Genomic DNA, 26,565 nt, shown 5'->3' with positions numbered 1-26,565 from the left:
TCACTTTAAAAAAACTTTTTGTATCATTTGTATTCCTATCACAAGGAATGTAAACATCCCTTGTAATAGAAATAAGCAAGGCAGGGCCTCTAAGGCAAGATCGGGGGTTAAAAAAGACCTCAGATCTCTCATTTACGCTTAAAAGGAAAATAAAAATAAAAAATTTAATTTTACATAAACAAAACAAAAAATGGGCCCTTTAAGGCCGGAAGTGATGTTTGACGTCGCTCCATTCCTCAAAGGACAGAGTCGAGTGGGGGCCATCTTGCCCTCACTTGACTTCCTGCCCATCCATCCAGCACACCAGATCGTTTTCACAGCTGACGGCTCCGGTAAGCAGGGAAAACGACCGGGAAGCAGCAAGAGGGGTGGGGGACCTCAACTGCAACCCATAAAAGTGGTTCAATGGCGAATCCACTGTCAGGACCACTTTTATTTGACGCTGAATCGTCTGCTGTGTAAAAATATACTGGGGTTATGGCAGCTATCTACTGCCATAACCCCCGTCCAGGTAGCGACGTACATAAACAGTGGGTGGTCCGTAACTGGTTAAATGAATCTACTATTTCCAATCACCTGTGGTCTTATCAGGTTGAAAAAAATCAATTTGCTTTCTACCAGAATCAGAAATGTTATTCAGAATATTAAATCAATTTCAATCCATAAACATAATCAAAGTCAAACTTCTTGATGAAAAGATGCCTTTGTTCTTTCAATCACATTAACAACCAAAAGCTAGATGAAATTGCTTTGTGCATGGCCAGCCTAAGACAGAAATTGCTTCATTAGCTCTACAGTGTTCTTTGATAGGGAAACAGAAAAAGATGAAGCCTTTTTTATTTACACAGACACATTGAGACAGACAGATGAATACATATGTATATTTTATAAATACCATATTTATGGGCATATATAACACTTTTTTCCCCTGAAAATAAGGGGTAAATCAGGGGTGCGTGTTATACGCCGACAGCATACCTCGGAGGGGAAGAAGAGGGACAAGCGCCATCTCCTCGCACGTCACACACACACACACACACACACACACACACACACACACACCCGCCTCCGGCATTGGACCAGTGTTCTGACTATCACAGGAGCTAGTCCAATGCCAACGGCGGAGGCGGGACTGTGTATGCGACTGCCGACAGAGCAGAGTAAACAGGAGATGACGGCTCTGTGATTTCCTGCACTGAAGCTGCAGATGGGCACAGATCAGGCTGCACTGAAGCTGCAGATGGGCACAGATCAGGCTGCACTGAAGCTGCAGATGGGCACAGATCAGGCTGCACTGAAGCTGCAGATGGGCACAGATCAGGCTGCACTGAAGCTCACTGACCATTATTTTGCTTCAAAGTGATTAAAAAAAAAAAAAGTTTTTCATGAAACTTCCCTCTTAAATTTGGGTGTGTGTTATACGCCGATAAATATGGTAATCATAAACACAGTCTAAACCTCACTCGTGGCCAGCAAACTGTACAGTAAATATCAATGGCTTATACGATAACTGTCGGCAGAATTATTATAACATACCACAGGTGTGTTTTTTTGGTTGTAAAGAAATATACTACGTATTTTTTTTACAACTTAAGCAAGTTTACAGTGTCTTTTGTCTATTTTTAATCATCTACCAAAACATTGCGCACACCAGGACACTGAAAATTTTTCAATCTAAACGGATTCTAAGACAGCCTCCTTCACTATCTCCTATGAATGTATTGACCCTACGCAAATGTGGTGCCCATTACTGGTCCCAAATATAATTACAGGCTGGGGGAACTTCTATCTATGAAGAAAGCATTGCAGAGGGCTGGAGTCAGAGGAATGCAGAGGAGGGGAGCAGAGAGGCTGATGGCATGGAGTGGGGGAGGGGAGAACAGGTATCGCTTTATTTTAATGGAATAACGAGCCTCCTTTCAGAGCACACAAAGTCCTATTCAGTGGAGACCTCTGCTCTGTCAGCGGCTCATATTGTGAAATCATTTTAGGGTGATGAGGGACTGTTGTGATTAGGGGAATCCAGACTATGCATTGGCTCATCGTTCTCTCTGCGATGGAATCTCACAACTGTCCTAAGGTGCTGCTGGGTTTTCTTGCTGAAGTGAGATGTTCTTCTCCGTTAATGCTCTACACTTAATGACATTACAAAAATCTAACAATTTGCAAATGCTGCTTTCTAAATATCTGTCCTTTAAATGCACTCAAACTTATGTTTTTATTAACCGAGACCCAAGGATTATGTTATTTATTCATTTTTATTTATTACAGGAACTTATATAGCGCGGTCATATTACGCAGAGCTTTACACATATATTGTACATTCACATCAGTCCCTGCCTTCAAGCAGCTTACAACTTAATTCTTTTATATTAATTTAATTTTTAAAATGGTTTCCAGAAAACAAAAACAAAACAAAAACAAAAACCTAGCATTTTAAGCTACTAAAGTACTACTCATTAGCCAACTTCATGTAGGCTTACGTCAGTGGCTATATTTGTCTTTACCAAGCCATGGCCTTCTGTTTACCATAATGATACATTCGCCAGACCCACATAGGACTGGGGGGCAATTTGGGTTAGTAATGGACAATACAGAGTTGGGTTTTTTCCCAAATGTTTACTTTTAGTGTTAATAAAGAGCACAATGTAGATAAATACTATACAGAGATCATTTAAATGCTGCATTGTTTTTTATTCTTTCTATTTAATGTGAAAGTAAAAAAATACTGGTACACCCCCCCCCAAACAAATAATGCTTGCATTGCTTATCATATTCAAATGGCTTTCTTCCCTGATGCAGCTCTAATTTTGGGCCGTAATGACATCATCATGGTCCTCAAGAGCTAGGTCAGGAGAAGACCAGAGCGCCAGCTGCAGTGGCACTGAGGTGTAAAGTAAGAATTCCTATATTTTAAAGCCTTGTAGACTAAACAAGCCTTATATTATCTATATGTGGGGTATGGGCTTTCATTACCTATTTTTGCCACCAGTTCCAAATTCGGATTTAAAATTAGGAATCTAGAGCTGAAAGTTGCATAAAGTCACAGGGTTTAGACAATGGCTCTGTGCCTGATCAGTGCAGATGACCATTCAAAACGGCTGCACCTAGAGTGAACTAGGATTAACATTAAAGGGCTCATGTACACACAGACTAGGTTGACTGCCAGCAGTGGGAAACATGCCGCGATTTTCCAGCTGGTGGTCAAAACATTCCTATCCTGAATGCGATTCAGGAGAGGAGGGCTGGGGGAGCTTGAACCTCCCCTAACTGCTGCAGCTTCTAAACTCTTGTAAAAGCCTATGGGGGTTATTTACGAAAGGCAAATCCAATTTGCACTACAAGTGCACTTGGAAGTGCAGTTGCTGCAAATCCGATTGGTAGATCTGAAATGTGGGGAAGCTCTGCTGATTTTATAATCCAATCATGTGCAAGCTAAAATGCTGTTTATTTTCCTTGCATGTCCCCCTTGGATTTACAGCGACTGCACTTCCAACTGCACTTGCAGTGCAAAGTGGATTTGCCTTTCGTAAATAACCCCCAATGTGTACATGGACATGTATGCTTTTATGGGATTGAGTTGAGGAGCTTCGGCAAAAAAATGCCAAAAGCTCTTAAACTTAAGTTTAGAAGCTGTAGTGTACATGAGCCTTTATTCTGACATTAACAAACTCAGAGAAAACATGGTACTTTATCCAACAATTGACCAGCTTTAAATCCCAGTGTTCTTCTCTAGGCGATGGTTTTACTTTTAAACCCGCTTTGTATTTCCACAGCAGAAGGCATACTGTCCAGTCTAACTTATAACTCTGTTACATTTTATCAAGGAATTTAAATCAGCATTCCTAAAGCTGTAAGCAGAACTGGTGATAAAACCACATAAGGTTCCTTTAAGAGATTTCTCGAGCAGACTGCAGACATCAGTAGGGAGTAATAAAACAGATTACCACAAGGGTACAAGTGCTTAGAAGATTAAACCTTCAACTGAGCGTCAGTAATATTCCATGGTAAAATTGCATTCCAGAGCTTCTTTGTTAATCTCTAGCTAAAGGGTCACTCAAAATAAATCCACCTGTGTCGCCCAGGCATGCAAAAATCAAGAAACCAAATCGCCCTGGTAGGCTGGAGCCCTGCATGCCCTGACAGTCCAAATGACAAGTGTTCTAATTCCCAGAGCAGCTACTTTTACCATTAAATGTGTTAATGCCATTTGCTGTCAATCAACGGCAATCTTGTTTAATCCTGACTCTTAAAAAATGTTTTCCTAAACATGCTTGTTGTTCCTAAAATGTTTGACAAGTTTCTCATATTACTTGCCTGTTCTGCCATGTTTTCTTATGCAGATTTGTAAGCATTCTGTTTTCAGTTACTTCCTTTAGACAATGCAATCTGCGTCCTTGTTAACAGCTGCTGTGAAACGATTAGCTAAAGAACAGGCCACGTGAAGGGAGCATTGTATTCCATACTAAGAATAACCCAAGCTGGAAAGGTTTATCCAGAATGACACTCTGGCAGCTTTCAATGAAACTCCATCCTCTGTGCCATCCATTGACTTTCCTTAAAAATTAGCCAGAAACATCTCTTGTGCTTCACTGCTTTGAGTAAACACGATAAACTGTGTCTACATATGTACATCAACACAAGGTATTTAAAAGATTAACATTAAAGACATGGTTTTCATTAAAATAAACTTGTCCTTTGGTTTACAAATGCAATCTATGGTTACACCAAGCTACCAACTCTGGGTATGGCCAAGCCTGAAAATATTCACAGTACAGTACTCCGTGATCACCAGACTCCAACAGTGTCATGTGGGAGGAAGGATGACTTTCTAATGTCGACTTTTAGAAAGTCATTCTTTTCAAAGCATTTATGGGTTGGAGAGAGGGTTCCATGGAATTATGGCTTAGACAGGATAAACCGTCAGGCTCATTTTGCATTTGTAAATCATAAATCTTAAATATTCAGCGAGTCTCATCTAAACTGATAATATTTAGGGAGCAAATGAATAGAAAGCTTAAACAGCTTCAGAAATGAATTTTAGCTACCTATGTGGATTTGAAAAAAATGTGAACTGCATTTGGAAACAAATTGGTGGAAAACTATATTGGATGACTTTATTGCCACAAAAAAAAAAAAAAAATAAAATTAAAACAAAAGAAATTTTTTATATTTTTAGCAAAATCTTTCTAGATATTTATTAAACTTACCTACCAAGTCAGTTTTTTGCTGTGCCCTTTTCTTTGTCACATCACGCTAAATATCTTCTGTTTAGTTACATCACCCGGCTCTACCCCTCTTTCTGCCATTGGGCAGCTATGAACACAAACCTGTACAGGATTGAGCCTGTACTGGACAGCAGACAAGCGTGTAGGTTCAAGGCCACATCAAGACAGGTATGCTGTGGACAGCTAAATTCCAGGACACTTGCCCTTCATTCCACAGCAGTCATCTCACCTACAATCAGCGCTGTGTACTCAGCTAATTCTCAGAGATTGAACTGTTTGCTCAGTCCTCCATTTATTCTCAACAACCTGACTGTGTAGATAGGGCTGTGGCGAAAACAACTTATCAGGGCCAGCAGATGTGGGAACAGCATCCTGTTAATGGTAAACCTGCTTTCCTTAGAAGAAGCAAGTTTGCTTTTTGGGAGGGGCAAGATGAACGCTAGTCTTGTGATCACAGGTCTAGTAAAGACTTTCAGCGCATATGTAAAGTGCATGCTCAACTATAGCCTCACAGGTGTGTGCAAGATTACGTAGGCCTGGTTGCTTTTTACAAGACAGACTCTTGAATTGAAAAAATAATAATAATAATAATAATAATAAAATATATATATATATATATATATATATATATATATATATATATATATATATATATATATATATATATATATATATATATATATATATATATATATATATATATATATATATATATATATATATATATATATATATATATCATTTTTTTACAAATATCTGAAAAGTGTGGCGTGCATTTGTATTCAGCACCCGCCCCCCCAGAGTCACTACTTTGTAGAACCACCTTTCGCAAGTCTTTTTGGGTATCTAGAGAGTGACATTTTTGCCCATTATTCTTTGCAAAATAGCTCAAGCTACCACATGAGTATGTTTGATCTAAACCATTCCATTGTAGCTCTGGCTGTATGTTTAGAGTCATCCTGCTGGACGGTAAACCCCAGTCTCAAGTCTTTTGCAGACTTATGCCCTGTATACACGATGGGATTTTCCGACAACAAAATCCATGGGATTTTTTTTTCCGACGGATGTTGGCTTAAACTTGTCTTTCATACATACAGTCAAAGTTGGTCGGAAATTCTGAACGTCAACAACGCGGTGACGTACAACATGTACGATGAGCCGAGAAAAATGAAGTTCAATAGCCAGTGCTTCTCTTCTGCTCGATTCCGAGCATGCGTGGCACTTTATGCGTCAGAATTGTGTACACACCATCGGAATTTCCGACAACGGATTTTGTTGTCGGAAAATTTGAGAACCAGATCTCAAATTTTGTGCGACAGAAGTTCCTATGGAAAATGTGTGATGGAGCCTACACACGGTCGGAATTTCCAACAACAAGGTCCTATCACACATTTTCCATCGGAAAACCCCATCGTGTGTACAGGGCATAACAGGTTTTCTTCTAAGACTTCCCTGTATTTTGCTCCATCCATTTTCCCATCAACGCTGACCAGCTTCCCTGTCCCTGCTGAAGACAAGCATCCCTACAACATGATGCTGCCACCACCATGTTTCACGGTGGGCATGGTGTGTTCAGGGTGATGTACAGTGTTAGCTTTCCGCCACACATAGCGTTTTGCTTTTAGGCTAAAAAGTTAAAATTTTGGTCTCATATGACATGATCACCTTCTTACACATGTTTGCTGTGTCCCCCACATGGCTTCTCACAAACTGCAAATGGCCACTCTTCCATAAAGGTCAAATTTGTGGAGTGCACAACTAATAGTTGTCCTGTGGACAGATTCTCCCACCTGAGCTGTGGATCTCTGCAACTCCCCCAGAGCTACCATGGGCCTCTTCTTGGCCGCTTCTCTGATTAATGCTCTCCTTGCCCAGCCTGTCAGTTTAGGCGGATGGCCATGTCTTGGTAGGTTTGCAGTTGTGCCAATTGTGTCAATTTCAGATGATGGATTGAACAGTGCTCTGTGAGATGTTCTAAGCTTGGAATATTTTTTATAGCCTAACCCTGCTTTAAAATTTTCCACAACTTTATCCCTGACCTGTCTGGTGTGTTCCTTGGCCTTCATGATGCTGTTTGTTCAACAAGGTTCTCTTACCAACCTCTAAGGGCTTTACTGAACAGCTTTATTTATACTGATATTAATTTACACACAGGTGGACTCTATTAACTAATTAGGTGACTTCTGAAGTCAATTGGTTCCACTAGATTTTAGTTAGGGGTATCAGAGTAAAGGGGACTGAATACAAATGCACGCCACACTTTTCAGATATTTGTAAAAAATTTGGAGAACCATTTATCATTTTCCCACCACTTCACAATTAAGTGCCACTTTGTGTTGGTCTCACATACACGCGCAGATCAGCCATAACATTATGAGCACCCAGTATAACCCTCGAGGCATGGACCCCACTAGGACCTCTGAAGGTATGCTGTGCTATCTGGCACCAAACCAGCAATAACAGATCCTTTAAGTCCTGTAAGTTGCGAGGTAGGGTTTTGGATTCGTTTTTCCAGAACATCCCACAGGTGCTCGATTGGATTGAAATTGAGAATATGGAGATGAAATCACCACCTCAAACTTGTTGTGTTCCTCGGACCATTCTGGAGTTCCTCAAACCAGGTCACCTTTTTACATTGCTCTTGTGATCCATTTCTGATACCTACTTGCCCAAAGATTTTTTTTTTTTTTTTTACATGTTTTAATCAAAAAATAAAATAAAATTGAAAAGCCTATACATTCCCTGTAAATAGTCCTCTCCGAATACCAAGACCAGCCTCCTAGGGAAGATAACCCTTCTATATCTCCCCATGTAAGGAGAATTGCAGTGTAGTTGAAAAGTCCCAGGCACAGTTGAATTCCTCTGTTTATACAGAGAAAGCAAGTCTTAAAAATAACTTGCTTGTTCTTTTGGTAGACTAAAACATATGCATGTACAGTATATGTATAGAGCACAATAAAAAGGTAGACGTGTGCACATTAAACAGAGTGGTATGAAAAGCAACAAGTCCAACACAGTAATTTACACAAGAGAAAACACACACAACAGCTGCTGAACGCACGCCCAGGACTGCTAGCGTACACACCGCAAGCTGGAGGGAGACAGCCAAAAGGAGGGGAGGGAGGATCGGCACTTACATACTGCAATAAAAAAAATCCATAGTGAAAAACACATAGGCACCACCACAAGTATCAACATGCAGCAGACAGAAAGCTCACGTATGAGGAGATACACACAAAGGAACATGAAAAAAAACAGCCACATACTGTACACAACCCACAGCACAAGAAAAAGGTATGCTGGAGAGGTGAGCCAAGCAAAGAAAGTAGTACTGGAGTTTAAAGTCTCAGTACACTGTGCTCACACAGCTACCGAAAACCAAGTTATTCTTTTTAAATGAACAGTTATGCCGTGTACACACAACCAAATTTTTTGACAGCAAAGGTCCGACGGAACGAATCCGCCGGACAATTCGATCGTGTGTGGGCTTCATCGGACCTTTGCTGTCGAAAAATCAGGACGGACTTTAGAAATAGAACATGTTTCAAATCTTTCCAACGGACTCAAGTCCGGTCGAAAAATCAGTTCGTCTGTATGCTAGTCCAACGGACGAACAACGACACAAGGGCAGCTATTGGTTACTGGCTGTTAACTTCCTCATTCTAGTCCGGTCGTACGTCATCACGTTCAAATCAGTTGGACTTTGGTGTGATCGTGTGTAGACAAGTCCGTTGAGTCGGAACTCCGTCAAAAGTCCGTCAAAAAAAGTCCTTCGGAGTTCAGTCCGTCGAAAGTCCGCTGTGTACATGGTATTAGACATGTAACAGCAGTTAGAAGATTCCCCCTTTGAGAGATCGCTTCTCTGAATGATGGTGGCAACAAGACTGGTAGAAGCACCCCTGGTGCTGGCTTACCCTGGTGAATCAACTGCAATTTGTCTGGGAAATCTATCAACCAACCAATTGCTATCAGTATTAATTACCATCAGTCCAGACAATAAATACGTACCCTGAGATCGGTTACTCAAGGGGTTCCCAGGAGACACTGCACATGCACACATTTAAACAGTTTTTTGCCTAGAGAGAGAGGGGATTAGAACTTTGAACCCCATTGGGTTTTACTACTATCTTGAATTCCATTGGTGAGACTTCCCTTCACTAACTAGCCCAGTGCCAATGAATTCACCAGACATAAAAAGTAAGGGAAAATCTCCAAAAGAGACAGATAGAAATGGATGATGCCCAGAATAGTATTAAATACTTGGACAAAGAGAAAGAAAGAAAGAAAAAGAAAGAAAAAGAAAGAAAAAGAAAGAAAAAGAAAGAAAAAGAAAGAAAAAGAAAGAAAATTTGGCTAGTTACACTAATCAATAGAATCCAGCAGTAATCATCTCTTATCCATGGGTTACATATAGGTAGTTACATGGCCCAGTTTGTTAAGCCAATGAAGTGGGGCATTCTCCGTGAGCGCAATGTGTGCCAGGCACATTAGTCCCCCCTTCGGTGTCTCTGCTGCAGCAATTTTAAGGTCCAAGTGTTTTGTTTACGCTAGGAATGGGTGCTAAATGGGGAAAGAAGGGGGGGGGGGGGGTGTTAAAGCCAGGGTTGTGATTTAACCCTACCTACTGGACCAGGGAAGCAGCAGGGAGAAGGCCAGCCAGAGCTGCAGTACGGTGATGAGTCCAGGTTGAGGATAGACAGCAGTTAGCTGTGCAGAGGAGGGCTGATTGACTGTACTGTGAGACAGAGGTTCACTTACTACTAACCTCAGCACTCTGTCCCTACGGGTCCCTTACTCCTGAACTCAGTTGTGAAACAGAGTACAGAGGGCAGTACAGTAGCAAGAGATGCAGAGGTCAGTAGTAAGCGATGAGGGGTTCAGGTGGTCAGTGGTGACGCAGAGTTCAAAGGTCAGTAGTAACTGACGCATAGTTCATGGGTCAGTAGTAAGTGACTGAGTTCAGGGGTCAGTGGCAAATCACTTTCTACTAACCCCTGAACAGATGCCCCGACCTCTTATCTTGGACTCTGGCCCTTCCAACGTACCTCCATAGATACTGTGCTGTACCATTCTGTATTCAATACTGTCTCAATTCTTTACTATGCAAGTCAACTCAAACTCTATTTAACCACACCTCTTTAAGCCACGCTCAATATTCTAAAACATGGTCACTTTTCAGAGGCATGCTGTGTGTGCCACATTTTATTGGCCAACGGGCCCAATATATAATCTTGCACACAGGCCCACGGCTTTCAGATAATGCCCCTGAACCAACTAATCCAGTTTAACAGGAAATTATTTTTATCACAAAAACACAGCTTTTCAGCTTCTCAGTCAAGCATGGGCAGATGCCTCATCACCTGTGGCTGGCATCTGAAGGAAACCTGTACAAAAAGAAATATACAGACTAACTGCTTGCTGCCTGTTGTTTCCACACCTCCTCAGCCACTTACCTGGGAACGAGAATGCAACAAGTAAAGTCAGAGTGAACTCATAACATCTGGTCTACATATTTATTATTTAAATATTTGGGCGGCCTGATACCGCACATGATCACCTAGCTACAGGGTAAGCTAGTTCTTTACATTATTTTTTTGGTTATTTTCCCTTTCTTACATGCTGTATTATGATTATTGTATGTATTATGCTTGTGTTTTATTGTATTATCTGTATTATAAATTGGTCCTTCTGAGGAAGCGGTAATACCGCGAAACTAGTCAAGACCTAGACCATTCTAAATCTTGTAACGTCAGATATCCCTTGGGGAAATCCTGAGCTTCTGTTTTTCAATTTTAATAAGTATACTATGCATTTTCCTTTTTTGTAATAAACCTTTTTTACATAATTTGTAAATTGTTGTCAATCAGTACCGAGATAGTCCAGATACTCTTAGGGTGGTAATGTTATGGGGTCAACATCAGCCACTGTCCCCTTGTTCCCACTCCCTCTTTTTGGTCTACATATTTGTTCTCAGCCAGTAGTTAAAACAGATGACAGCCAGAAAAACAGCATTTTTAGGAGAAACCAGTAATAGCAGCCACCATATTTCTCCAAGTATAGGATCTTTTAAAGAGAAGACAAAATCAACACAATGTTTGGCACCTCACATACTTTGTACTTTTGTCTCACACCTTTACCTTTATTACAAAGGAGTTTGGCAAATACGAAAAAGAAATCACTATTATACATTTTGTGTGCGAGAGCTGCAGAGTAAAAAAAAAATTTAAATAAAATGTGGTCACTGTCAAAAATATATGTCTTTGCCTGATCAAAAATTAATATTATTGACTTGCCATCTCCCAATGTTATTTATTCTGGCCTGATCAGCTGGGGTTTTAATCATTACTAGGAACAATCCCCAGTCATGGGAATCTATGCGATTTTAGGGATTATTTTAAACCATTAAAATATCCTGACTACCAAAACAAGACTTTTAAAGTCTTTAATGCTTCCTGGGCATTTAAACAGCGCGTCAGTAGGAAGTGCCACTCATGGTATTTTGACTACAGCATTGATTGTACGTTTTCCTCTAGCGTGATGGAATGAAACACTAGGAAAAAAAAAAAAAAGATCACGCAAAATATTTACTCCCAACTACTCCACTGTAGTAATATTATGGCAGGACAAGGTTGCAATACACCCAAACACACATCATATCTCCAGCTTCCACTACGATTAGGAGTTATTGCACATGTTAATAACTGTTTTGGTCTGATAACAAGCCTGCACCTGGTGCCTTTTATTATCCCCACACAACAAAGCTTTATTCAGGTATCTCAATATCATGGAAAATATAATGCCAGAACAGCAATTCACCTCTAAATTGCCCATTAATTTGCCTGACACCATATTAGATTAGCAACGTTTAACAATTTTATTACATTGGCATATGCATTTGAAAAACAAACCCCTTACATCTGCAGATCTGAAACTTAGCAGCTGCATCTAAGGGTATGTCTGTAAATTGCTCTTCAAACAAAGTAATTGGGGTAAAAGGTCAGTGGACTAGTAACTGCTATGACCCATTTGCCTAACAAGCTTCCCAATGAAATCCTTGTAGTACAGGTATGATGTAATGTGGTGCGCTGCACATAAGCACTTCCAACCCATCTTAAAAATGGCTTAATCTGTGTATGTACAAAGCATGGTCTGCATGTTGGTGTAGATAGGGAAATGCCAACAACATTGCAGTTTTTTGAAAATGCTAGTTTCTTGGCTGTCTCTGGTCTTAATATTTTAATTGACTGATCCATCATACGCATACAGAGAAGGAAAGGTTTAACTCCTGATCATTATACTGGTTATTGGTCTGTGATTTAGAAAGTACTGATGCAAGTTAATCAATGAGGAATCAGTATTTTTTAAAAAGGAGGTCTGTGTGTAGCGCGAAAGCAACAAGTTCACTTAGATGGCCCCCTCCCCAGCACCATTTACCCACCTATCCCTCTGCTTCACTCAGCAAGGGAAAAAGCCATGTGTAAGTTACAAGTCACAAATTGCATCTTACACAAGGATAAGGACAAGAGAGAAAGGGGGCCAAGTCACATGTACATCCATTTCCAGAAGTACCAAAAAGATGGGGAGAGTATGAAATGCAATTATGTGCTGATGGGGAAGGGGACATTGAATAAAACATATTTCTTTAAAGGTAAACTGAGCTATAGAAGGTTCTCCAGATGAAATTGGAATTAGCAATCTAGTGTTTTGTCAAAGTATTCCAAAACAAATCAATGAAATAGTGGCGCTGTATATAAACTAAAATAAATCCTGCAGGTAGTGATAATGATTAATTGTGAACGAACCACATAAAAATATCAACCTTATGCGGGACAAACAACCAAGATTGAGGTAGCTGGCTAAGTGGCTATGTGCACCTGTTACACCTAAGCGCAGTGGAGGGTCACCAAGTTCTTTTGCGCAACACTTGATCACTCTTTATAGAATCTAGTGTTTTGACCTAAAAGAATACTGACAGTGCTCTAATCTAACCAATGTGTTAGGTAACACAGCTTATCAATTCGAGGTAATTACAAAAAGAGAAAGCTAACACTTGGGTATCCCAGGTTCAGGAAGAGTTGAGCACTATGGTGATAAAATTCATAGGATGAAGCTGTTGATGTATCTTGCTTACCTTATACCCGCCAATCCGATGCTCTTGCTTGAACTCCTTGTTGTTCTTCAACCACCTCATGGTAGGGGTGGGGTTTCCACCAGCTGGACAACGTAACTTTACCGTGTTAGCAGCTGGGACAGCGTGAAGTCTCTTCTCCATTTTCTCCGAGCTCGTCCAATAAGGAGCTCCTGAAAAAACACAGAAAGTTTTAAACAGAAATGGTGACTTAGCCAGGCTTCATATTATCAATCAGATGTAAAGAGACCAGAATCGGATCAATACACTGCTAAAATGATTTGTATGTTCAGGTCAGTAGAAATGTAGAGAAACAGTACATATTATATTTCCTATGGCTTGCATGGGAAGCTAAAGTCATATCAATCATACTATACATTTCTATTTAAAGATGATGATTCTAATCCTTCCCTCACATCTGCAGGTTTTTTTGTTTTTTTTTTTTTTTAGAAAGGAGGAGGTGGGGCCAATACGTTTTTGGTGCTGGAAGCCACTCTCTGCCCTCGCCTAAGCGAGGATGACATAACATAACCCTCAGCCAGCTCGCAGACTGCTGGGATGCACATCACACATTTCAGGTGCCTTAGAGACAATCTTCTTATGTCTTTCACAGGTATCCTGTCCCCCACTTCTGGGAGCCTCAGCCGTGGATATTTGCGTCACCGCTCGGACTCCCTCCTCCTCCTTCCCTGGCCACCGGGCCAGTAGGAGAGAGGAGCGGAGCCTCGTGCATACGCAGTAGCGTTTCCGGCGTGAAGCCGTAATGCTGCACTGCCGGGTTCCCTTACTCGCAATGGAGGCGGCAGCACCTGACAGCTGATGGAAACATCAGCTGCAGTGCCGACATCGCTGGACTTCAGAACAGGTAGTGAGCGTCCGATTATTAAAAGTCAGCAGCTGCAGTATATGCAGCTGCTGGCTTTTAACTTTTGCAGCGGTGGGCGGACCTCCACTTTAAAGCTGAAGTGCCATTTGTGCAGCAACACTCTGCACAAGTGAAGCGTATGTTTATATAGGCGGTGTTCATATCCTACAGTCTATTGAGGTTTAGGTTTGTATTTATAAAACTAACAAGCCCTGTAAGATATTTTATAGGGCCATTCAGATCAGACTTGATATAACAGACTTTAATATACCCAACGGGTCCCTGGAGTGTAAGTTCCCCCATAATATCTGCATATCTGCTGAGATTATAGATACGGTAGATAGATAGAGATTATAATATATCTATATCTATCTCTCTATATATCTATATATCTCTATATATCTATCACACACATACATACATACATATACACACACACACACAATGCAGGAATCTGTCACCATATCACATACACTGGAATTCCTGCCTAAATGTGAAGTTGTAGATTAAAAATGTGTATGTTGCCCTAAAAAAAAAAAAAAAAAAAAAAAAAAAAAAAAAAAAAAAAAAAAAGCGTGTTCACATATGTGTATTTTTTTATAAATCATAGTTTTTATTGTTTTCTAAACTGACCCCACAAAGCACAGAAGCTGATCTGTACTCGAGTGGTCAGTTTGCATTCTTTAGCTGGCCATTCAGAGGTACAGGACACTGTAGACACACATCATGCCTGTATTGGGTAATGTATTTAGCCACTACATCCTCCGATCAATCACAGCCTGCCTCTGGCACACACCCCCTCCCAATCACAGCCTGCTTCTTGAACACGTCCCCTGCTTAAAGAGGAGTTCCACCCAGGGGCTCCATTAAAAAAAAAAAAAAAAAAAAAAAAAAAAAAAAAACTTTAATTGGGTCCAGCGATGTCGGGGATCGAAGCCCCGCTCGTCCCCCCCCTCCGCTCGTCGGCATTTCAACTGTGGGCGCCGGGCTGTGGCTTCACAGCCTGGCACCCACTGCGCATGCGCGAGCGGCGCAGCACGCCATGATTGGCCGCTCAATCACCTGGGACCTGTAATGGGTCCCAGATGATTGACAGGAGGGAGGGAGGGAGGGAGCAGAGCCGAGCCCTTCCTGCGCCGAGGGGGGAAGTGATGTCACCAGCCCAGGCAAAGGAAGAGGCAGACTACAAGGGACCACCTAGCAACAGGCATTTAGAGGTAAGTTTTTTTTTTTTTACAATTTTTCAGGTATTTTTGTTTTTTTGGGTGGAACCCCACTTTAAGCACATTTCTGAAATTAGGCAAAAGCAGTCATGGTGCCTGCATAGTTATAACTGTATTATAAAGTGTCTTTAACATAGTAAACATGACTACTTTATTACCACTATTAAAACTAGCATTTCCACCCCAGAGTCACAGGTGATCCACTTACTTATATTGTGGTTGTCATTGATTACATTCTCAGAAACATCGTTATCACTGTCATCTTCATCATCTCCAGAAGAACTCGCCTCTGAAACAAATAAACACAAGGCAATAAAATGTCTATAATCACAGAAACCGTAGTAGGTTAACAGCTTGCCGATCAGCTGCCATCATTATACTGCGGCAGGTTGGCACGGCTGTGCGAATTGCCGTAGGTGTACGTTGGCCAATTTAAGAGTGATGGGGGCACCCGCGCCGCTGGAGCCGATGCGCGTGGCTGGCGGCCGCGATATCCCCCATCCACCCACGATCGCTCCACAGAGAGCCAAAACGGGGATCTGTGTACGTGAACAAACAAAATCTCCGTTCCGACAGGGGAATAGAGAAAGATCTGCTGTTCCTAGTGGTCAGGAACAGCGATCTCTCTCCTCCTCCAGTCAGTCCACTCCCCCACCAGTTAGAAACACCTCCCTAGGGAACACTTAACCCCTTTATTACCCACTAGTGTTAACCCCTTCCCTTCCAGTGACATTTATACAGTAATCAGTGGCTATTTTTAGTTTTGATTGCTATATAAATGTCAATGGTCTCAAAAAAGTGTCAACGTGTCCGATCTGTCTGCCGCAATGTCGCAGTCCCGCTAAAAAAGTTGCAGGTCGCCGCCATTACTAGTAAAAAAATATATAAAAATGCCATAAATCTATATTGTAGACGCTATAACTTTTATGCAAAAATAATCAATATTTATTGCGATTTTTTTTTACCAAAAATATGTAGAAGACATATTGGCCTAAACTGATGAAGAAATTTGTTTTTGTTTTTTTTTTATATATTTATTATAGCAAAAATAATTTTTTTTTTCAAATTTGTCTCTTTTTTTGATCACCACAGAGGTGATCAAATACCACCAAAAGAAAGCTCTATTTGGGGGGGGGGGGGTGGGCGAAAGAAGGACATACATTTTGTATGGGTACAACATCACACGACCGCGCAATTGTCAGTTAAAGCGACACAATACCGTATCGCAAAAAATGGCCTGGTCATTAAGGGGGCAAATCCTTCCAGTCCTTAAAGTGGATGTAAACCCAATGTCATCTTTTCTAAACTACTGCCACAGGGGTTATCTATAAGGATATACATGCCTCCTGCATGTATCTTTACCTGTCAAATGTCTCCCCTCTGTCTGTTATGAGAGCCGAAAAACTGCATATTCTGTGGGTGGGTCTGTTGTCTGGAGCTTGGTGGGTGGAGTCGTGATGTCAGTAGACTCCCCGCCCACCTCTACACTCCCCTTGTCAATATGCATTTTCTCCTGTGTATATTTCTTACACTGAACTTCTGCTATGATCTCTAACATCCAGTGAAAAGACAGGAAAGAAACCACATGACTTCAGCATACCCAATTATGCTGAGGTGTGGAACAGCCAATCCTGGCACAGCAGCAGAAGAAAGGAGTGGGGGGGGGAATTGCATGTCTTAGGCTAGTGCACGAGATATGTAAATCACCTGTCACTCACAGCAAGGGGGAGGATTTGACAAAGTTCTTCTCTGTTTGTCAAGATTTATCTCACTGAACAATAAAAGGATTGCTCAGAGCTGGATTAACTCTTTGTGGCAAGACTGGGCTCAAATGATAGGAAATCTTATACTCTATATTAAGACATTAAAAAAAAAAAAAAAAAAATCTGGGTTTACATCCACTTTAAGAGGTTAAAAGGAGGCAACTACTATCTGAATGCAGAAAAAATAAAAACATTAAAAAATAAAAAAAATAAAAACAGAACCATCAAAGAGAAAACTGATCAGTCAAGAAGTAAAACATTTATACTGCGAAAACATTTATATGCTTTGCAAAATGTTAGGGCTTCCAGAGAAAATTCTGGGATATCCTACCAGGCATTGGTGTTTGCCAGAACAAATTCTTAATAGCTTATTAATCTTTACTCAACTCCTGGAATAAACAGAAGCCAGAGGGCTCATTTTTATGCCTCCTGGCAGCTCTCTAAAGACAAATTGCTAGATACAGCCCATTGTTTGCAACACAATGATGATGACACATGGTGCATTATGGTCTGATAGGTTACACTTCCATTCTCCAGTCACTCACCTGTGACATTCACAAGGAAGAAATGAGTATTGCTCTGGGCGCCTTTATGAGCTAAGCAGGCATACAGCCCTGAATCCCTGAGGAGAGTCTCGTTTATCAGCAAGTAGTTCATGACAATCACCGTCCTATTGCTGGATTCTAATTTCACCCCATCCTTAGTCCAAGTCACCAGGGAAGCATCGTTGAATGGACAGCGCAGATCAAGAGGCTTGCCGGGAGTAATCGTTAAAACGTCTGGCTGAGAGATTTGGTATTTGGTTGGAGGTTCTGCGTGGAAGGATAGAAGGGAAGCGGCAGGACAAAAAAGGAAAGACACCAAATGTCAGTAAAGCACCCATAGCAAATCCACTCTCAACAAGCAGTAAAGACCTGACTTGCTGATATACAAGCTACGCAGAAATATTAGTGAGGTTAAACACATCATGCATTACAGTGAAAGCAACACCAAGAGCTTAGGTTAGGATACAATCCTTCGGATTAGTCAACATGTCCTTGATTGCTCTGCCCTGCCTTCTTTCACTTGCAAACGTTGGTCTAAAGATGTCTATGTGCAGGCAGATTGCCCATTTAAACTTTATCCAATGTTCACTGCCAATAGCACTCTGTGGGTAAGCCATTGAGTGATGGCTTCTGCAGCACCTATCAATTGACCACTTATTGCCATATATGCAGAGCCACTGATAAGGCAGTACAGCCAGTCCTACTTTACCGGGCTCCATCAGTTCAAAAGGGGGGCGTGAGCACATGCCAAGCAGGAGGGATGGCTGTACTGCCTTACTGCTCCTCTTGCAGTGCCTTAACCCCCCCCTACTGTCAGGGGCCCCCTGTGTGCCCCTACCCTGCAACTCTACCGGCTTCCCTCATCTTCTGCAGGCAGCTGCTGCATGCAAACAGGAGGAGCGGTTTCAGGATCAGGGGCAGGTAAATGGGTCCTTTTCTTGAATGAACACGGTGAGCAATCGGTGTCAATCACTCTTGTCCATTCATCACTGAAGGATAGTAAAGTGTGTTTATTATGCTTCAGTTTGTGAATGAACAGGAAGCAGCTCAGCACAAAGCACTTGCCATTCATTCACTGTGCAGTGCAGCTGAGGCTGCAGAGAAAGGAATTAAGGTATTTATATCCTTATGCCCTTGGTCTCAAAAGTGAGACATTAGGGGTCTGTTTAGGACTCCTAATATTTCACCAAAGCCTCCCAGCAGGGATGTAAAAAAAAAAAAAAATTCTAAGAAATAATTAAGAGAAAAAAAACTTAAGGGCTTATTCACATGTTGGGGGGGGGGGGGCCCATCAGGTAGGATGTACAGGGCGCCATGATTTCTAACAGTGGTCCTGCATACATATCTGCAATACGGTAACAGTTGTATAGGTCTGAATACAGCACTTATTGGAAGAGGGAACTCTACAATGATCTCAGTGTGTGGCACAGCGACCATTAATATAGGACTACGCAGAAGCACTGCATCTATGTTTCCACTATGGCACAGCAAAACATTTTAGCCTGTTCTAAACAAGATGTTGAAAGCAGCAAGGAGTAGTAACCCATGGGAACCAAATGTCACAATTCAGCCCTTTTGTGTAGGCAAATTAATTGAAAAAAGTTTTGATAGGTGCAGAAGAAAAAAGGTAACAAAAACAATAGAAGACAATACCCATAGTTTTATCATCCCAGAATAAAAAGTGGGGCACTATTGGTTGCTATGTGCAACTCTTCCAGTTTTGTTACCACTTTCATTTTCTATTCCCTGCATTAACTCTTGCAGGTGGGTCGGGCTTTCTGGGAAAACTTCTGCCACTCAAGCAATAACTCTTTTTGGCAAAAAAAGTATCAACTCCATGTCTGATTTAAATGTAATGCTTAAAAAAAAAAAAAAAAAAAAAAAAAACCTTGTTTGTAGCGTGGGTAACCAATAGCTCTTTTGTCATTATCAACAAACGCTCTGAACATGTAAAGACCAGCATTACATCACCGCAGTTATCAGTTCTGCTGCTCCTGCCTCCTGCTAAGCACGTTAGTTAAAAGGACCATCTGGCTTGGTTATATGGGCAATGTAATGAGAACCTGGGATGTATCATCTTTGGGTTCCAAATTAAATAGACTGCAGGAATGACAAGCTTTCATGAGCCTGCCTTTGCTACAGCTATACAATGCTGCATATTTGTGAGCTGAAATTGTTTTCTCTTAAAGCTCTCGCTTTCACATTAACCCTTAGCAACCATAAAATACAGGCTTTCAATTTTTTAATTATCTCCAGCCAACACAAGAGACGCTCCCTATATTGTGGAAGAGAATAGCAAAGAATTGTGTTCCCAATTTGCATGCATGCCCATAGAAGGAGACAGATGAGTGTGAAGCTTGCACCTTGTAACACACAAGAAACAGAAAAGGGTATATATAAAATAAAGTTTTATAGGGTGACAAATAATCCAAGACCCACCATGTTTTTGACTCAACGGAATTAAAAAAAAAAAAAAAAAAAAATGTATCCTATAAGAGAAGTAAGTATGTATAGAACTCGAGGCTTACTTTTTTCCAGGATGAAGGGACATTTACATTTACAAAGTGCAATTTTCTCATACTTGAGATTTTTACTATGCAAAGGGACCAAGCCCTCCCTTTAAAGAGATCCTGTAAAATGCTATTCCAGTAAAAAGTGACTGTCCTAACATTAAAATCTGAAGCTAGCACTGTGAATTATTTTCATGGTTTCAGGCACCAGAGAAGTTTAAAATGGCCTGTTGAACTGCCCTAAGTTTGTATTGTATATAAAGGTTATTTAGCAATGCAAAATGTGCAAAGTGTAACAACCACACAGTGGCTAAGTGTTTCGCCTAGCAGGACTAGGGTCGATGGTTAAAATCCCAACCACAGCACTACCTGCCCGGAGTTTGCATGTTCTCCCTGTGCCTCTGTGGGTTTCCTCCGGGCACTCAGATTTCCTCCTACACTCTAGGCATGCTGGTAGGTCAATTAGCCCTTGTTTAAATTGTCCCTAGTATGTGTATGTATGAATGCAAGTTAGAGATCTTAGATTGCAAGCTTGTTGCGGGCAGGGACTAATGTGAATGTATAATATATGTAAAACGCTATGTAAATTGACTGCGCTATATAAAGTACCTGTAAAAACATATAAATGAATTACCAATGAAGTATGTTTTTACTGGTCTACTAGAATATGATTAGTTGGTGACTGAGCTGTGCCTCCAATGTAGCCACTTGAAGTGGCTGCCTCATGCATCAACGGCTGTTGGCAGCACTGAGGCCACAGTGTCCAAAAATGGCTAACTCTGGCTACATACGCCCCTGCACAATCCTGGTTAGTGTATCACAGCTCTTTGCACCACTTTAACTAAACAAGCCTGATTCATTATGGTCTGTTTTTTGCAGCCACGTCAAAAACCCATGCCACATATAGCAATAAAACAAACAAACTTCGGCCTGATGACAAAGATATGGTTGAAGGAACCCTGAAACATATGGAGGCTGCTTTTACTGACGCATGCATTTGCAAATGTATGCAAACTAAACTCCTGTTTTTAACGCATACTGTTAGACAGGATAATTCCATTGGTTGCAGGCTGGTCGGTAAGTTGAGCTGGGAATTTTAGTTTGTTTTGTTTGACATGTGTTGCCCTACTATGTGCTCCTTGCTGCAAAGGCCTGTTATAGGTGGGGGCAGTGGCCATTTGTGTGCAATTACTGACCTCCCCTTTGAAAAGAGTAGTGGTCTGGCTGTGGGGTTGCAAACTAGCTGAAATGCTAACAACCTGGACTGTAAAAATTATACTTTATGCCAAGTCTATTAACAGAAAATGGATCACGAGGCAGGTATTTCTTTGCTCCAGAAAAAAAATGCACCCTCGCCTGTCAAGTTGACCCCTTGGCTTTAAAACTTTCTATTCGATATATGTGGAATAGGAATGCAGATTGTCAGTTCAGGTTACACTCCGATTTCTAATCTGCATTCTTGTTTCTCCTCGGTGACTTAGAAGCCAGAAAGGGCCAGGAAACAAGTATTTCCAGAATGAAGCCATGAATGGCAGCCCACTTTTTTCTTTTAGCACAGGTTCCCTTTAAGAAGACCATCACACCCTCTACTATCTTTTAGGAGCTCAGTTAAGAATCAAGGTAGCATCCCAAGAAAAAGGAAAATACCTGTACACGCTGTACTTGGTCATGGTTGGCCTGCTCTGAATGCACAGTGAGAAGCCAGCTATACAATATGACAATGTTTACATAAGGGTGTTTACACAGGGCTCGGTGCTGTGTATCTGTCAAACCACGTCCCCCACTTACAAGTTCAGGCACAAATGCTACACAGCCTCTACAGGCCAGCGGTATTTCAAATCCACCAACATTACCTTTTAGGCTTCATGTACACGGGATGTTTTTTAGAACCTCTCCTGAATGATTTAACTTGACAGATAGTAACCCACGTTTAAAACGTCCGTTTTGCTGCGTTTACATGCCGCATTTAGCAGCATTTTGTCGCGTTTGCATTTAGAAGCGTTTCTAAAAAAAATGCCCAAAAAGGAAAAAATGCCTATAAAACGAAACGTGGCTTGGCGTCTGATACGTCGGAAACTTCGGCATCTGAACTCATTTTTTTGCTTTAAAAAAAAAAGGCCTATAAAAACGCAACTGCCTAAAAACAACAGTAAACGAACCTGTGTACATGTACACATAAGATAAGATAACATTGAATGAGTTCTGGGGCAGTCGAAAAAAAAAAAAAAAAAAGTGTCCAACTGCCTCTGAACGTCCATTTAGCAGCAGCATTGTACATGGGGCTTTATATCTAGCAGCCACAGATACTTGCAGCCATTTTGGGGCTTATGCGTGAAAAATGGACCATATTCATGGTTTCCCCAAGCAACAATCTCCTTCCAACTGTCATTTGTGCAGTGCAGGTTTCAAAATAAATCAAAGATCCTGACTGGTCACTTTGAGCAACAAGACAAGAGTGACTATATATCAGCCTTCGAATGCAGCATTTGGTTACCCTTGGCCTGTCAAAGTAGCGTCATAGCCTCTAAATCCCTTCTCCCCTCTACTGAAAGATAAAGCTGGCAATATTTTAAAAACCAGCTTTGCAATCTCCTTTTATTTACCAGCTATGCAGTTTGAGGGCCTACGTGTTGGAATAAACGTAAACCAATGATTTACGTAAGTCTTAGGGCTATATGGTAATTGTTAAATTTAAAAGTAGAACTATAGGCAAAATCCCCCCCACCACCACCACCATTTTGGATAAAGCAAGGGAGAGTTATTGGTACTAAGATTATTTTTTGCCATCTGTATCACATTGCGGAGATTACCCTTCACCACTTTTATAATCTTTTTTTCTTTATTTCCCTTCACCACTTACAAAACAGGAAGTAAGAGGAAATCCCTTCAAATTAAGGGAATTCTTTGGGGATCCCCAGGTCACCAGAACTATTGTCCTATTGGAAGATTCCCCCTCTATTACTTTTCTGGGGACAACCCAAAATTTGGGATTTTTTTTACTTTCGATAATGGTTAAAAGGACAAATGAAGAGGGGGGGTCTCCCTAATGAGGGCACAGACAGCAATAAAAACCTGACTGCTGTTTTAATCCATCTCCACTATCAAAAAAAAAAAAAAAAAAAAGGGTTTTGCCTTTAATTACACTTTAAAAAGGATACGTTTACCTTTGAGAACATGTTACATGTTCCACCCGTTTTTAGGGTAGAACGTGTAACATGTTCACAATGCTGCAGCTGCTGCCTGATCCCCGCACTCCGTGACATCAGTACAAGGAGGAGAAGTTCCACATACTAGCTTTCGGTTTTTGAAATCAGCGTGGCCATGAAGGGCTCCGCCCACACAGCCGCATCATTCGTTCACATTGCTGTGTGAATGAACTACAAGCCCCGACATCCTTTGCAGCTGTCGGCTTATAGTTCTCAATGAACTACGTTGGCGCTGTGGTAGATCTTTGATTCTTCCTGTTAGATTGTATCTGTGTGCCCGTACGAGATGTACGGGCACAGATACACAGTGATCTGAAGAAGGAGACCTGCATGGCACCAGTGATCTGATTGCTGGTACAATGCTTTACAGGCTCCAAAAAAATAAATAAAAAGAAATTACATTTTTTACCTGCAAAAATGTTTATTTCTAAAAAGTGAACTTCTCCTTTAAGCAAAATTGGTAAGGAGATTGTCCCGTTTGTATTGTGGTCAAGCTGAGAGAGGACACCTAGGTTCATAGAGGCAGCAAACACTTTGACCTGATAAAGCAACATGTGACCGATTTGCTTGTCTTGACCGGGTGGAATAGGATTTAAAAAAAAAAAAAAAATAATAATATTGCAGTATAAAAATAAAAATTACATTCCAAATAGCTCCCACTGTGCTTGATATTTTCTTGTTTATGTTTTTAATTGCCTATTCAAAATTAAAACGTTTACAAGTAAAAATGTATTACACTAGCATGGTCACCAAGCCAATGCAGCAATTGCTAAATGAGAGGACATTTAACTATGATAGTAAGCATAACTTGGAAAGAGAAGGCCGATACGAGAAGCTTGGGGAAAAGAACACATTTGTTTTGGCATTCTGGTATATAAGCAAATTGAGTCCACATCCAATAACTCATTTTTTTTATTTTATTTGTGTTCATGATTTTGACACTAGGTCATTTTACAACGAAGGTGTCTGCATGGCAGCTGTTCTTGGAGGACAGCACCAGAAAAACTGTTTGCCAGCACCTCCCTGCTATTTATATTCTTTACACAATAGTCAGTTTTATAAGCTTTGGAAAAGGGACAATTACAAGGGATATCACTCTTCTAAATAACAGGTTATTTCACATTTGGATTTCATGAAGAGCAAGCCAATGCACATTGTGGCTGACAACTGTGGAGTCACAAATCCCAGCACAGACTGTTCATCTGGCTCACAAAGCATGCTGGGAAATGTTGCCTGCTTGAATGTAAAAGATGAACTGCAATGTGCCTTTCATTAAGTGCATCCAAAGCCACATTTTTCTTCAACTCGTGTAAGAATGAGCACCAAAATTAGGAAGCCCGGGCCTCTCAAAAATACATAAGCTGTGCATGGCCAGTGCTATGCAGTAAACACAGGAGAACAAAATCTGTGTGACCGGTAGCAGTGACTCCACTCATTCATAGGGAAGGTAAAATACAAAGAAAAACACCAGGACTCTTAGAGCTTCTGGCTCCTATTTTCTCATTTCCTTTGAGGAATTCCATACTCTTCTATATACATCACTAATAACTTTCAGGCCAACATATTTCTACATGAGAGGTTTCATAGGAAAACACAAGTACTCCACACACGCCTGAAGGTGAGAAAACTAAAACAATTACATCCTCAGACTACTTCTGCTACAACTATTGAATCCTTTAATAAAACAGTGGACATGACTTCCTAACCTTACGTTATGATGAATAGGACAGTGCAAGGTAGGAGCTGGACTCCTGACACCTAAACAAAACACAGGACTATTTAAAAATAAGGTTCTGGAATTTGTAGTCACCGGTCTTCCCAAGACACAAACTAATTTAAAGTAAACCTGCACTAGCCCCAAGTTCTATAAACTAGTATCTAGATTTTCCAGTGCTCACCTGCAGAATCAACTTTCTTCCACAGTGTTCTGAAACCAAAAATCAGGGGGGAGTGCTACAAAAAAAAAAAAAAGCTTTAAAGCGGAGCTCCACCCGATTTTTCTACACTAACTGCAGCTGATTACCGCAATGTCCTAATGACAAAAGGGCACTTTTTTTTGCAGGCTTTACCTTTGTTGTTGAAGCTCTCTTTGTTTTTTTCAGGAAGCACAGGCTGCGGTTAGGGGCGTGTCTAGAGCGGCTAATTACTCACTTCCTGTAAGCCGCACTGGCTCCTGGGAGCTTGTGTCATTGTTCCCAGGAGTCAGTGCGGCGGCCTGTTCCAGGAGTCGAGAGATTTCCATAGTGGGAGTGACGTCAGCTGTTGAAGGCGCTCCGATTTCAGACTAATGCACATGCGCGAGATCTGAAAAGAACGGGCGGTGCATGCTGGTCGATCAGCAGCACCGTATCCCGGAAGAGGATGCCTGTGGGCTTCACATGCCCACAGGCAAGATGACAACCATCAAGATTTCATTATCAAAGTTCATTTATTAAGCCAAAACAAACAGCAATGTCACTGAAAAACGGAACAGGTGAATTCTCTATTGCTATATAGTAATCAATGTCATTTGGACAAAAAAAAAAAAATTTATCAGAGAGAGTGGAACCCCGCTTTAAGCCATCCTTTCCAATCCTCCCTGCCTTGCTGTTTACAAGTAAATGTAATGTATGCCTTTAGTATCCAATAACATGGCACCGGAGGTAGGTGGGGTAAGTTAAAGTGCCAACTTCTTAGTAGTAGCTGGCTCCTGCAATAGGCATTACTGGGAAACTACATAACGTTTGAGGCCTGTAGTGACATAGGCTGGCAGAAGGAACCACAGCACATGGCAGGGAATGTCATTTAAAACTCCCAGAAAAGTAGACTCTGTAGACGCTGAAGACTTTGCTCAAAACTATACTATGCAGAGACCAAGCTACGCATTTTTTTTTTTTTTTTTTTTTTTTAAAGCAAAAAAACTTTTAATCTAATAATGAAGAAACTATTGCACTGCAAATATATCCAACCATACTACCCACACTCAAAGTTTACACATAAATATTAGCAAACACAAAGCCTTCTTTTATCAACTAAGTTGCAGTCTAGGTTTCCTTACCCTTCAAATCAACTTCAACATATTAAGTTACCAATGGCTATGGTGTTGCAGGGTGTCAGT

General features: G+C 41.0%; 1 protein-coding gene across 5 annotated transcripts in view; it reads right to left on the bottom strand.

Moving 5' to 3' along the window:
* The window catches only part of FGFR2 (fibroblast growth factor receptor 2), a 134,149-nt gene that overhangs the window by 60,259 nt on the left and 47,325 nt on the right, over window positions 1-26,565 (bottom strand). For 4 of the 5 annotated variants that reach the window (XM_073596228.1, XM_073596230.1, XM_073596229.1 and 1 more), the window contains exons 3-5: window positions 17,753-18,019; window positions 15,653-15,733; window positions 13,360-13,529 (exon numbers count right to left, since the gene is read on the bottom strand). In XM_073596228.1, the coding sequence (XP_073452329.1) occupies window positions 13,360-13,529; window positions 15,653-15,733; window positions 17,753-18,019 (518 nt within the window). The remainder of the gene's footprint in view (window positions 1-13,359; window positions 13,530-15,652; window positions 15,734-17,752; window positions 18,020-26,565) is intronic. The other variant, XM_073596232.1, reaches the window with a different exon arrangement.

The sequence above is a fragment of the Aquarana catesbeiana genome, linkage group LG08 (assembly GCF_042186555.1).
Source record: "Aquarana catesbeiana isolate 2022-GZ linkage group LG08, ASM4218655v1, whole genome shotgun sequence".
Lineage (NCBI taxonomy): Eukaryota > Metazoa > Chordata > Amphibia > Anura > Ranidae > Aquarana > Aquarana catesbeiana.
Note: the sequence above shows the minus strand (reverse complement) of the source record. Positions and strands in the feature narration are given on the sequence as shown.